This window comes from Dama dama, chromosome 3 (assembly GCF_033118175.1).
Source record: "Dama dama isolate Ldn47 chromosome 3, ASM3311817v1, whole genome shotgun sequence".
NCBI classification, from domain to species: domain Eukaryota; kingdom Metazoa; phylum Chordata; class Mammalia; order Artiodactyla; family Cervidae; genus Dama; species Dama dama.
Window position 1 is genome coordinate 63,892,884 of NC_083683.1, and position 13,557 is coordinate 63,906,440.

The 13,557-nt window shown below is 41.5% G+C and overlaps 2 protein-coding genes across 3 annotated transcripts in view; one reads left to right on the forward strand and one right to left on the reverse strand.

Moving 5' to 3' along the window:
- Positions 1–13,557, reverse strand: part of TBC1D30 (TBC1 domain family member 30) — a 104,375-nt gene that overhangs the window by 68,705 nt on the left and 22,113 nt on the right. The window lies entirely within an intron of this gene.
- Positions 6,760–8,723, forward strand: LOC133047524 (E3 ubiquitin-protein ligase SIAH1-like). The gene has a single exon (XM_061130788.1). The coding sequence runs from the start codon at positions 7,896–7,898 to the stop codon at positions 8,721–8,723; it is 828 nt and encodes a 275-aa protein (XP_060986771.1). The 5' UTR covers positions 6,760–7,895.

Consider the following 13,557-nt stretch of genomic DNA (forward strand, 5'->3'; position numbering starts at 1 on the left):
GAGAGGAGGATGGAGCATCAAACAGCAGCCACACTTCAACAACGAAACTGATCTTTCTGGGTGGTGACAAGCCAGTTAGGAAAGGATGTGTTAGCTTGACGCATGATTGATTTTGTGGGAAGAATGCCATTAATGGCACTTGAGGACAAGCACAGAATAGTTGAGAGGCAAGGAAGCACCAACTATCCATGTGACCATAAAATCTTTGAAGAGGAGTGATAAAACATGCATAACATTAAATTTACCCTTTTAACCATTTTCCATGTACAGTTCAATAGTGTTAAGTACATTCACACTGTTGTGCAACCCATCTCCAGAATTCTTCATCTTTCCAAACTGAAACTCTGTACTTATTAAATAGTACTCCCAGCCCCTAGTGACGACCATTCTACTTTCTGTCTCTGTGAATTTCATGATTCTAGGTGCCTCATATAAGTGGTACCTATTTGTCTTTTTGTGACTATTATTTCACTTAGCATAATGTCCTCAAGGTTCAGCCATGTTTTAGCATATGTGAGACTTGTCTTCCCTTTAAATGATAAATAAGATTCCACCATGTGTATATATCAGAGGAAGGCATGGCAACCCACTCCAGTAACTTTGCCTGGAGAATCCCCATGGGCAGAGGAACCTGGTGGGCTACAGTCCATGGGGTTGCAGAGTCGGACATGACTGAGCGACTGAGCACACATATGTATACATCACATTTCATTTATCCATTCATCCATCGATGGACACTTGGGTCGCTTCCACACCTTGGCTACTATGAATAATGTTGCTATAAACATGGGTGTACAGATATCTTTTCTAGACCCCCCTTTCAATTCTTTGGGGTATACAGATGACTCTTGAACAACATGGGTTTGAACTGTGCTTGTCTATTTATATGCAGATTTTTTATACCATCTGCAGCTGGTTGACTCCACAGATACAGAGTGTAGATACAGAGAGACTCAAGCATCCAAGGCTTTTGGAATCCACAGATGGTCCTGGAATTGACCCTGTGAACACCGAGGGACAACTGTATACCCAGAATCGTGGAATCATATGGGGCTCAGACGGTAAAGCGTCTACCTATAATGCAGGAGACCCAGGTTCAATCCCTGGATCGGGAAGATCTCCTGGAGAAGGAAATGGCAACCCACTCCGGTATTCTTGCCTGGAAAATCCCATGGACAGAGGAGCCTGATAGGCTACAGTCCATGGGGTCGCAAAGAGTCAGACACGTCTGAGCGACTTCACTTCACTTCTTCGTGGTAATTCTATTTTTAATTTTGGGGGGAACTGTCATACCATTTTTCATAGCAGCAGCACCATTTTATTTTCCCACCGAAAATGCACAAGGGTTTCCTTTTTACACATATTCTCACCAACACTCGTTTTGTTTTCTTTTTTTAATAGCAGCCTTCCTAAAAGATGTGAAGTAGTTGCAACCATCTTATTAGCCCTTTTTAGCCTCCAATTTCCTCACCTGTAAAATAAGCGTGCCGGATTAGCTGGTCCCCAAGGATCTCAAATTTCATTATTCTATAAATTGAGAGGAGCATTGGGTTGATTAACAGGGAAATCTCAGTCAGGTCATTTACTCATTCTGAGACTCCCATTCCCTAACTATAGTTATAGCACTGATAGCAATTCTGGATATAGTTTCAAGTAAAACACAGACTGAAATTCAAGTGCAAGGAGTATTAACTTCATGGGAAAGTTTAAGAAAGTATGATCTCAGCCATCCACGGAGAGGACATGAATACCACTGGATGCTGAAGGTGACTGGTCCACACAGGTGGAGTGACTCTCACATACCACTGGCCTTCCCAGGTCCATGTGTGAGTGCTATTGCTTCTGACTCGTTGTTGTCATATCTGACTCTTTGCAACCCTGCAGACTATATAGCCGGAGAAAGGCAATGGCACCCCACTCCAATACTCTTGCCTGGGAAATCCCATGGACGGAGGAGCCTGGTAGGCTACAGTCCACGGGGTCATGAAGAGTTGGACACAACTGAGCGACTGCACTTTCACTTTTCACTTTCATGCGCTGGAGAAGGAAATGGCAGCCCACTCCAGTGTTCTTGCCTGGAGAATCCCAGGGACGGAAGCCTGATGGGCTGCCATCTATGGGGTCGCACAGTCTGACACGACTGACATGACTTAGCAGCAGCAGGACTATATAGCACACCAGGGCTTGCCAGGTAGCACTAGGGGTAAAGAACCCACTTGCCAATGCAGGAGACAGAAGAGTCATGGGTTCGATCCCTGGGTCAAGAAGACCCCCTGGTGTAGGAAATGGGCAACCAGATCCAGTGTTCTTGCCTGGGCAATCCCACGGACAGAGGAGCCTGGAGGGCTACAGTCCATGAGGTCACAAAGAGTGGGCCATGACTGAGCACAGCATGACGACGACAATAATGGAGACACCTTCCACTCACTGTTCAACTTTCACTCAAATAAAGGGTAAATGTTGCAACTAAATTTTTTAATGGTCAGGTTGGGAAATTTGCTGATTTTCTGATGTGGGGTTAACTGTTTCCACTCTCAAATACAAAGGCTAAAACTTTGAAAGAGAATATGTTGTTTCCCTCAATGAGACACCACAAAGAAGAGTCACCAGTAAGTCCCCTAGAAGAATACTGTTTTTTTAAATAGATGAACAAAGGCAAGCGGGATGATGTGCAGAAAAACCAACAGCATCAGACACAGAATCCAGGACTCCTGGACTCACTCCTGAAATAGCCCAATACTATCTGCAGACTTAGCACCTCCTCTACAAACGAGAAATATTATCACATCTTTCCAAGAATAACAACAAATCTATTAATACGGATGTGGCTCTCAATGCGGGAATCAAACCTGAAAAGCTTCCTTGATGACCTATTAAGAATCATCACCTAACACCTGAGAACCACACCTTCTCACATTACATGAGTAGAGCGTTGCGTAGACAGCTGAATCTAACACCTGAGGACCACAATCTTCTCATATTACACGAGAGTTGAATCCCTAATAGCTCTTAAGGGTCATCCTGGGAGAAATAGGGCAGAAAAAGTTCAGAGAGGGCCACCAACATGGGCTAAAAGAATCTGCCCAAAAAGAATGAAGATGTGCGGAGAAAACAAGGAAATGACTTCTGTGTCCCCTTTCCACCGGTTTTGAATTATGTTACATAACTGATGCCAGAAACTGTGACCTGACAAATCAGAAAACTGCTGAATGTCAGAGGCGGCAGACCCAGTCAGGAAGAAGAGCACAGGCCCCAGGTCAGAGAAAGGAGCAGGCCTGCCCTCTGCTGTCAGCCCTGGGGAGTGTCAGTAAGGTGTGAGGCCATCTCCACCTTGAGCTGGAAGAACTACACACGCAAAAAACCAAGGCGCCCAGCTATGGCAACTTGCATACAGCACAGAAAGCTTATGGAAGAGATTCCAGGCCAGAGAGTAAATTTTGATGTTGCTTTAGTGACCACATCCCAGAACACTTCTTTCTGCAAATGGTGTTGAGAAGACAATACTGGATGAGACCAAAAAAGAGCTCTGTCTAAAAGACTAGGCACAAACCAACAATGTGCATTCATTAGAAACAATTCTCTTCCAACATATTAAAATATGTTTCTATACAGAGTCTGTTGGAAACACCGACTTGTTCATGCCCTCCCCAGGAAAAAAAAAAAAAAAAGCTAGACTATTGGTCAATGACATCAAAAGTAAAATCCTGATGAAAATTCCAAGAAGTAGGTAGGAAAATAAAGGTCCTGCAGTTTGGGGAGGGGGTTAGATCAGATCCATATTTAGAATTGACAGTACAGAGGTAAAATTTTACAATGCTGTGAAAGAGACACTCTATAAAGACAACATAGCTGAATTATCTGTTTTGGCTATTCTCCTGTTGCTTTTTTGTTGCTTAATCACTAAATTGTAGCCCGCCAGGTTCCTCTGTCCATGGGATTTTCCAGGCAAGAATACTGGGGTGGGTTGCTATTTCTTTCTCCAGGGGATCATCTAGACCCAGGGATTGAACCCGGGTCTCCTGCATTGCAGGCAGACTCTTTTACCATTTGAAATACATAAATTTATAAACAGTATAAATTCTCAACCTATTTTTCAGACTTTCTAACTAGAATGACATCTAATTTTCTCCATTCACTTCACCCTCACATAGAGATAAGATTGCATTATCATCATCAGTACTGTATACTAACAAAATAAATGTTTACTTATCCAATAACTATTGTCAAATAGCCATGCCCTCAAACAGCTTTCAATCTAGCTGAGAAGGCAGTTCATGGACATTAGTGTTCTATGTTCAACAGGCAGTTAGTTACACAGCCCAATTTTATACCCAGAAATACTAGGATTACCAGAAGTATCCTAAGTACCTGATGTCCTCACAGCCTCTACAATTATCTCTGCCTGGGATATTTCCCCAGCCCACCTACCCCTAGCCACGTAGCACATTCCTATCATTTCTAAACCTAGTTCTTCTTTGCAAGGCTTTAAGGGGAACTTAGGTGATTCTCACCTTGGACCCTATTGCCTTGCACACACAGGCAGTTGCCAACTTTCAGATATAATGTGTATCCCCAAAACATGTTTAAACATCAGCTTTTCAACTGAAACACATAAAAGAGGAGCAATCTCCTTCCATGCTACTGGACAAGAGTAAGCCATCCTTTCCCAAAGAGCTGAAAAGTCTAAAATCCCAAATTATGATAACCGAGGATCTCCTCCTCAAATAATCTCATCCTATCAAATTTTTAAAATGGGAAGAATCCCAAGAACCTTCACAGTTGCCTTCAAAAAGCAAGTACCCAAATGTTGATGGAAAAGGCAGCCTCTAAACCTCCTCCGAGCAGAAATAATGGCATTAATAGAAAATGGTATGTCCAGACCCTCTTCAATAATCATTTTGCATAATTTAACTCACTTAATTCTCATAACCATCCTATGAAGTAGGTATTATCATCATGCCCCGCCCCCATGTTTTTTTTTTTCCACTGATGAGAAAAATGAAGCACAGGGATGTCAGACAACTTACATGAAACTGCACCTCATGTAATTATGCGGCTGAACCAGGATTCAAGCCACGACCGACCATACAGAGAACATAAATTTAACACAGTTCTTAGGAAAACTAAAAAGAGAAAGAGAACTATTTCTGCTGATGTATGTACAGTTTTCTTTGTCATAATTGATCACTAGGACACCACCAACCTGGGAGCCTTGATTGAGTTACCGATCAACACAGTTTCCATAATGTTTTTTTTTTAATTGAAGTATAGTCGATTTACAATATTGGGTTAGATTTAGGTGTACAGCATAGTGATTCAGTTTTTGTGTTGCTGTTGTTCTGTTCTTTGTTTTTCAGATTATATTCAGCAACACTTTTAACTCTTCCACACCTCGCTTTGCTCAGCCCTAAGGTCAGGAGTAAACAGAAATCACGTTTAAGTTCTAGTCTAGCTCTAAATTATTATGAATTTGAGACTCAGATTTTTTTTCCTCTAAAAACCAGTTCTCTTTGTGATGAGGTCACAAGAAACGTCTACTGTTTTTTCTTTCAAAGCCACAAGAATCTCCCCCGAAGTGAGAGGTTCCAAAGCTACACAGTACTTTCAAACATTTTACAAATTTCCAATAAGGATAAGTAAATTATGACAAAATGAAAAACTAATTCAGCAGCAAGACACTAAGAGCTTAAACAATATGAGAGGAAACTGCTGTTAAAATATATTGTAAGCAATGATAAGCTACTTTCTTTATACTAGTCACAGTCTTACTAAGTAACTTTAGGGCAGACCAAGCTGCTAATCATTTATCAAGACATTACCTAAATCTGTTATCAGGTTTATGCCAAAATTCACAATTCTGCAACCATGTTCCAAAGTTAAGGCACATCTACCTTAATCTAAATGCTAAGTTAAATCAATTATATCTCAATAAAGTTGAAAAAATGCTCATTTCTCTCCACCTAGCAAAACAAATAAGCTTATGAAAAAAGGAGCACACACATCTGGATTAAGGAGGATTCAAAAAACATTCCAATTAATTTTCAGTTCAGTTCAGTCACTCAATCATGTCCAACTCGTGGCAGCCCCATAGATTGCAGCACGTCAGGCTTCCCTGTCCATCATCAACTCCCAGAGCTTGCTCAAACTCATGTCCATAGAGTCTGTGATGCCATCCAACCATTGCATCCTCTTCTCCTGCCTTCAATCTCTCCCAGCATCAGGTCTTTTCCAATGAGTCAGTTCTTCACATCAGGTGGCCAAAGTACTGGAGTTGCAGCATCAGTACTTCCAATGAATTTTGGTCCCAATTAATTTTGTTCCCCATCAAAATCACACTAAAATTACAGTTAAGAGATCTTTGTTTAACATAACCAACAAGGATCAAGAAGTAAAAACAAAACAAAACAAAAAAGCAGCACAGACAACAGCAATAGAGTTTTGAAGTGGAAAAAAAAAAACCATACAGACAAGTAGAAATTGACTTAGCATATCCTAGAAAGCCAGATCCCAAAATGACATGGGAAAGCTGAAATCCAAACTCTATTACACCACATACTCCATGAAAGAGGCAGCCCGGCTTAATAAGGAGAATTGGGAGAAAGCTGTTGAAAAATATTTGGATCCCTAGATTCTCTCTTCTACTTCATGAGGCTGGTCAATTACTTCTCTGTGTGGTAAGTAACTTCAGTCATGTCCAACTCTTTGTGGACACCATGGACTGTAGCTCGCCAGGCTCCTCTGTCCATGGTATTCTCCAGGCAAGAATACTGGAGTGAGTCGCCATGCTCTCCTCCAGGGGACTTCCCAACCCAGGGATCAAACCCACATCTCTTAGGCCTCCTGCACTGGCAGGCAGGTTCTTTACCACTAGCACCACCTGGAAAGCCCGACTTACTTCTCTACCATCCCTGCAAAAAAGACTGAAGTTTTCGTTCCTAAAAGGGGTTAGAACAGAGTTGCTGGACAACCAGCTAAGAGTGAGAACTCGACCTAAAACAGAGGGATTCTTAGACCATATGCACCCTGAGCGCTGAATGCAGAGACCCAGCTCTTATCCCCACAAAACTTGCGCCCAGGCAAGAAGTTAGGAGACTCTTCCCTGAGGCCTCTCACCAGCTCCCCAAGAAAAACCTAAAGACAATGACCTGGGCTGGGGGGCGGGGGGGTGGGGGAGGTAGGGGATAAGAAAGGTCTCATCCCCATAACCCTTCAGTAAAGTTGCAAGCCCATAAGCCCTAGTGGTGAGCTCAGAGTTAAGTCATTCTTTTAGATCCTCACATTTAGGAGCAGACTGCCAAGGACTACCAAATATTCAGGGAACTCGAACTACAACAGTAGTTTTGAAAACATTTTTTCCTCCTTGTACAGCCTATTTTTTCCAAATAGCTGTTTTCTGTCTGTCTGTTTTAGTCTCCATCATTAATATCCCTAGAGCAATAAGAAAATATATTGCATCTATGAGATAAGAACAGAATACTGTATATATACATGAAGCATTCAAATAACAATGCCCCAAAGACGTCTCCGTAACAGGATTGGGAAATAAAGTTGAGATAACCTCTAAGAAAGGAAAGCAAGGTAACAGATACAGAAAACAAAACGAGAATAACAGCGCGCCCACTCCAGGACGCCGGAGCGCCTCCTCATGGCGGCCGCGCCTCCATGGCGGCCGCAGCACTGTGTGGTGTTGAGCGGGAATAGGCGGCGGGCTACAGGAACGGCGCGCTCAGCGGCGGCAGGGGCCGGGGGAGACCGGGCGGCCGCTGTGGGGCGCACTCTCCGGCGGCATCGGCCACCCAGCGTGTCCCGTCAGTGTTGGCCTGGAAGAGGCGGTTGGCGGCGACCGAGAGCGTGTGAGCCGGGCCCGGGCCGAGGCGCACTCTCCGTCCACAGAAATGAGCCGTCAGACAGAGACCCCTCCCGGCACCTCCCAGGGCGTGGCCGCCCTGACGGGCACAACTTCGTCCGACAGTGACTGGGCGAGTCTCTTCAAGTGTCCGGGCTGCTCTGACTATGTGTTACCGCCCATCCTTCAGTGTCAGGGTGGCCATCTTGTCTGTGGCAACTGCCGCCCAAAGATCTCCTGTTGCCCGACTTGCCTCGACCCGTTGGGATCCATTCGCAACTTGGCTATGGAGAAAGTGGCCAATTCAGTCCTCTTTCCTTGTAAGTACGCCTCTTCTGGCTGTGAAGCCGCTCTGCCACACACGGAGAAGGCCGACCACGAAGAGCTCTGTCAGCGTCGGCCTTACTGCTGCCCGTGCCCTGGCGCCTCCTGTAAATGGCAAGGCTCTCTGGATGCTGTCATACCGCATCTGATGCATCAGCACGAGTCCATCACAACCCTTCAGGGCGAGGACATAGTTTTCCTCGCTACCGACATTAACCTTCCTGGCGCCGTCGACTGGGTGATGATGCAGTCCTGCTTCGGAGTTCACTTCATATTAGTCTTAGAGAAACAGGAAAAATACGTCGGTCACCAGCAGTTCTTTGCCATTGTACAGCTGATAGGAACACGCAAGCAAGCTGAAAACTTCGTTTATCGACTTGAGCTCAGTGGTCCTCGGCGGCGACTGACCTGGGAGGCCACGCCTCGATCTATTCATGAGGGAGTTGCAACAGCCATCATGAACAGAGACTGCCTCGTCTTTGACACCAGAGTTGCACAGCTTTTTGAAGAAAATGGCAATTTAGGCATCAATGTAACTATTTCCATGTGTTGAAACGGCAGTCAAACATTTTCTGGCCAGTGTTTAAAACCACTGCATTCGATTTCAGAAAATAAGGCACCTGTCTGCCTACCAATCAGAATTTTTGGTAGGCGGAAGCTAGACACGTCATGCTAAATAAAAGGAAAGGCCATTAAATACATGTAATAGCATGCAATATATTTAATGTAATAAATGTAATAACAGTAATATATTTAAAAATAAGTCAACAGTAAGCCACTTAAATATATATATATATATATATATATATATATATATATATATATATATATACACACCCAAGATGGGCATCTTTTGTATTAAGGAAGCACTGTAAAATAATTCTGAATTTGTGTTTGTTGTAGATTGAGTATATTGTTGAAAAATACTGGGTTCTTGTTTTTGGTGTGCATGTGTGTGTGTGTGTTTGGATTTTTTTTCCCCTTTAACTGAAAAAGCCATGTTGAGTGGTCTTGGACCACTGCTTTTCCCCTATGTGAGCCAAGACATAGTGCTGCTGCTGTGTGTATATTTTTGAGTTTGTGTATTTGCTAATTTTTATTAATTCTAGTTTTTCATTAAGTAAATTTGACTTTCTTTTCTGTAATTCAGGTTTTTCCTCACTTTTTTTGTACCTTTTAAAGATAGTGTCTTATTTATATGCATAATTGTTGATGGTAAAATTTATACATGTGTTTGATACATATTTTCTTTTCCACATTAATCAGTTTATTAGAAATATTTTAAATTCAACTACTTTGTGAAGATATGGGTTTCAGAAAGGAAAGGTAACATCGGAAGAATCATCAGGAGATTTTTTTTTTTTTTTCACTTTGAAGTATTTTATTTTATTTTATTTTATTTTATTTATTTATTTTTTTATTAGTTGGAGGCTAATTACTTCACAACATTTCAGTGGGTTTTGTCATACATTGAAATGAATCAGCCATAGATTTACACGTATTCCCCATCCCGATCCCCCTCCCACCTCCCTCTCCACCCGATTCCTCTGGGTCTTCCCAGTGCACCAGGCCCGAGCACTTGTCTCATGCATCCCACCTGGGCTGGTGATCTGTTTCACCATAGATAGTATACATGCTGTTCTTTTGAAATATTTAAAGGAGATATTTAAAGCAGCTATAAAATGGCCTCCCTCTCTTCTCCAGTTGAGTCATACCTTCAAACTTATTCTTTGTCAAGCTAGAGCATACTGATTTTTTTTTTTAATACTGGGGGGGAAAAATCAGGTTCCCCCTCAGCCCACATATCTTGGACAAACTACATATGTTTAAAATTTGTTCTTGTATATACTGGTTTTGCAAAAGAAGGCATCGTCTCACACAGTATTTGTAATTAAAAGCAAATCATTTGTTTACAAAAAAAAGGCAGTTTGCAAAAAAAATGTTTTTAGTCTTTTATAATTCGCATTAAAAGAATATCTGGCCAATTTAAAAATAAAAAAGAATTATAGAACTAGTTCAGATGCTCTAACAGCCAAACAACAGAATTCCAGAAAGAGGAAAAAGGAGGAAAAATAAAAATATAGAGGATGTTGTACAGCAGCAACCAACACAGCACTATAAAGCAACTATACTTCAATAAAACTTGATTTTAAAAAAAGAGAGGAAAGGCAAAGGATTAATTCACATAAATTTTCCAGAACTGAAAGACAAGTTGCCTGATCGAAAAAGCCTGCCTAGACCCAGCACAATGGATGAAAATAGACCCATACCAAGCAAACTGCCCATGAATTTCAGAAGGCCAAGAACAAAGAGAGGAGTTCACAAGCTTTCAACGCGGAGAAATAAACAGTCCAGTACAAAGGATGACGGATCAGAAGGCTTCAGACTTCTCTAGACCAACAATGAAAGCAAGGAGGCAACAGAGCAGGTATAGAAGTGTCAATCGAAGCAAGGATACAATAAAGACATTTCCATCCCTGCACAGTTTCCAGAAATTGACCTCATAGGCATCCTTTCTCAAGGGGACATGGGCAATGATATAAAAAGTAAGGAGGAGAAAACACGGGACACAAGAAAAAAGAGATCCAACAGAGCAGACAAAGACAACCCCCAGGATAAGAGTGAAGGGGGATATCAAGATGACCGGTGAACCGCAGACAGGGCACGGCCGGCACGGAGCGCAGCAGCAGCTCAAGTCCCAGGGATGTGGACTGCAGTCAACACAAGAGGCTTCCTGCTCCCGGACCCTCTTTCTAACGCCAGGAGAGAATTCCCAGGCGAGCTGGCCCAGATTCTCACCTGGGCTTGTTTATTTCAGTGTGCTGATGAAGTGCCTATTCTCCACTCCCTTCCATGCCCACGAAAGTATTTTGCTTGGACCTACTTCTGAGAGCAGGAGCAAAGCCATGGCGGGCTTCAAATCAAAAGTAAGCAGCAGTCACGGAGCAATTAAGCCCGGGCCACAACTACTGAGCCCGTGCACCTAGAGTCCACGCCCCACAACAAGGGAAGTCTCCACGATGAGAAGCCCGTGCACCGCAACTAGAAAGCCTGCACACAGCAGCAAACACCCAGCACAGCCAAAAATGAATAGAGAACAGACTCGTGGACACAGTCGGGGAACGAGAGGGTGGGACAATGGAGCCAGTATCATGGGAACACATACATTACTATATGTAAAACAGATAGCCAGTGGGGACTTTGCTGGATGACTCGGGGAGCTCAAACAGATGCTCTGTGACAACCTAGGCAGGTGGGATAGGGTGGGAGGTGGGAGGGAGGTTTAAGAGGGAGGGGATATATGTATACCTAGGGCTGATGCATGTTGACATATGGCAGAAACCAACACAATATTGTAAAGTAATTATCCTTCAATTAAAAAAAAAAAAAAAGCAGTAGTCTACTCCCCTAATTTCGCTGATCACTCAGCAACTAGTCCAAACTACAGTCCTGGCAAATGCTATAGGACCTGCTTACAATCTTGCCCTCTGACACCCCCAGAAGGGGTTCCAGTGAATTCATCAGACTGTGACCCAGAAACTGGTTGTCTTTTCAGAGCTTTTCCAGAGGTAACATTACCCTCTCCCTACACAAGTAGGGATGGGCTTGCTACTCAGCTTTTTATATGTTATTTCTGAATATGTACAGGAGGTGGGAAAAACTATGAAGAGAAGCAAGGGAATAATTAACACAAATGCAGCGGAGAAAGTCAATTGCAACCAGGGAGGAACACACAGAGACTTCTAATGTGCCAGTAATATTTGTTACTTAGTCTTGATAGGTGGATATCCACATACATCACCTTTTGCTTATTTTTTAATATATATATGTATTAGAATATTCTTCTTTATGGTGATACATTGTATAATATTTTAAGTAGTAAGTGAATTCTATTTAAATCAGTGATATTGTTTTATTATATTAAAATACTAAAAAGAGCCAAAATTTTTCTTAAAATTTTTATGCTTGTAAATGTGTAATGTTATATGAAATGGGCAAATTCTATGTCACTGACCCAAGCTGATAGAATAAGAATTAGAGAATACAAATAATCCTATAATTTCTAAAGTTGAATCCATAATTTAAAACATTCCTACAAAGGAAACTTAGGGCCTAAATATTTTACCAGTGAATTCCACCAAATATTTATGAAAGGAATAATTCCAGTCTTACACAATCTCTTCTAAAGAAACGAAAAAGAGGTACTCTGAAGGAGTAATATCATACAACATCCCTTATATGTGGAATCTAAAAAATGATACAAAAATTTCCATCCATTATCATTGTTTCTATTCAAGATTAAACTGAAGTTCATAACCAATACACAAGAGGAGAAAAATAAAAGGATGGTAAAGAAATCCATAAAACAAAGTATTCACAGGTGATAAAGATCTTGCACTTAGAAAAAAACAGAAGCTTTTACATAAATTATTAAAATTAACAAAAGAAAAAGTAAGATTACTATGTATAAGGTTCAGGTGCAGAAAACAATCATATTTCTGTGTTCTAGAAACAGTTTCTTAAAAGATACCAATTCAAAACAGCATCAAGAAAACTCAATTTCCTAAGAATAAATACAGCAAAAATATATAAGGCTTCCACATAGAAAACTGGAAAATATCATTCAAATAAGTTGTAATAATAATAAATAATAATTTAAAATGCCATCTTTATAGACCAGAAGACCCACCATTGTAAAGACGTCAATTCTCCCCAAAAAGCCAATAATAAACAAAACAATCTTGAAGAAGAACAAGGTGTAAGAACCAACTATCAGCAAGAGTTATTATAAAGTACAGTAATTAAGACAGTGCTGCATTAGCTCAAGGATAGACAAAACAAAACAGAATAAAAGCTTCAAAGTAGACCACACACATACGGACAGTTTTACAAAAATGGCACCATAGAGCAGTGGGAAAAGGATGGTCGCTGGTGAACTAGGCTAAGTAATTAGATGTCCATACGGACAAATGAAATTTGACTCCTATGTCATATCACAAACAAAATGAATCAATTCTAGGTGACTCAAGATCTGAAAACACAATAATAAAGCTTTCTGAAAATAAAATGGGAGAATAAAAAAGCACCAGTTATAAATACAGGACTGGTTTTGTAATCTATGGGAACCCCTTAAAATTATAAACAGCAACAACAGAGCATTAAATCAAGTGTGGGGCTCTAATGAGCATGGGCCCCACGTGTCTGCACAGATCACATGCTGATGAAGCTGGCCCTCCAAGAAGCTAAAAGACTAGTAAACTGGACTACCTAAAAACTAAGGACTCTTGTTCATAGAATGACACTCTTCTTTTTCAACTGCTCCATCTCCTTTTATTATAATCCTGTCCCCATGTTCCAGAATGAATAGTTATTTAATATACACACCA

Coding starts and splice junctions, on each gene's coding strand:
- LOC133047524 (XM_061130788.1), top strand. CDS start 7,896: ATGAGCCGTCAGACAGAGACCCCTCCCGGCACCTCCCAGGGCGTGGCC.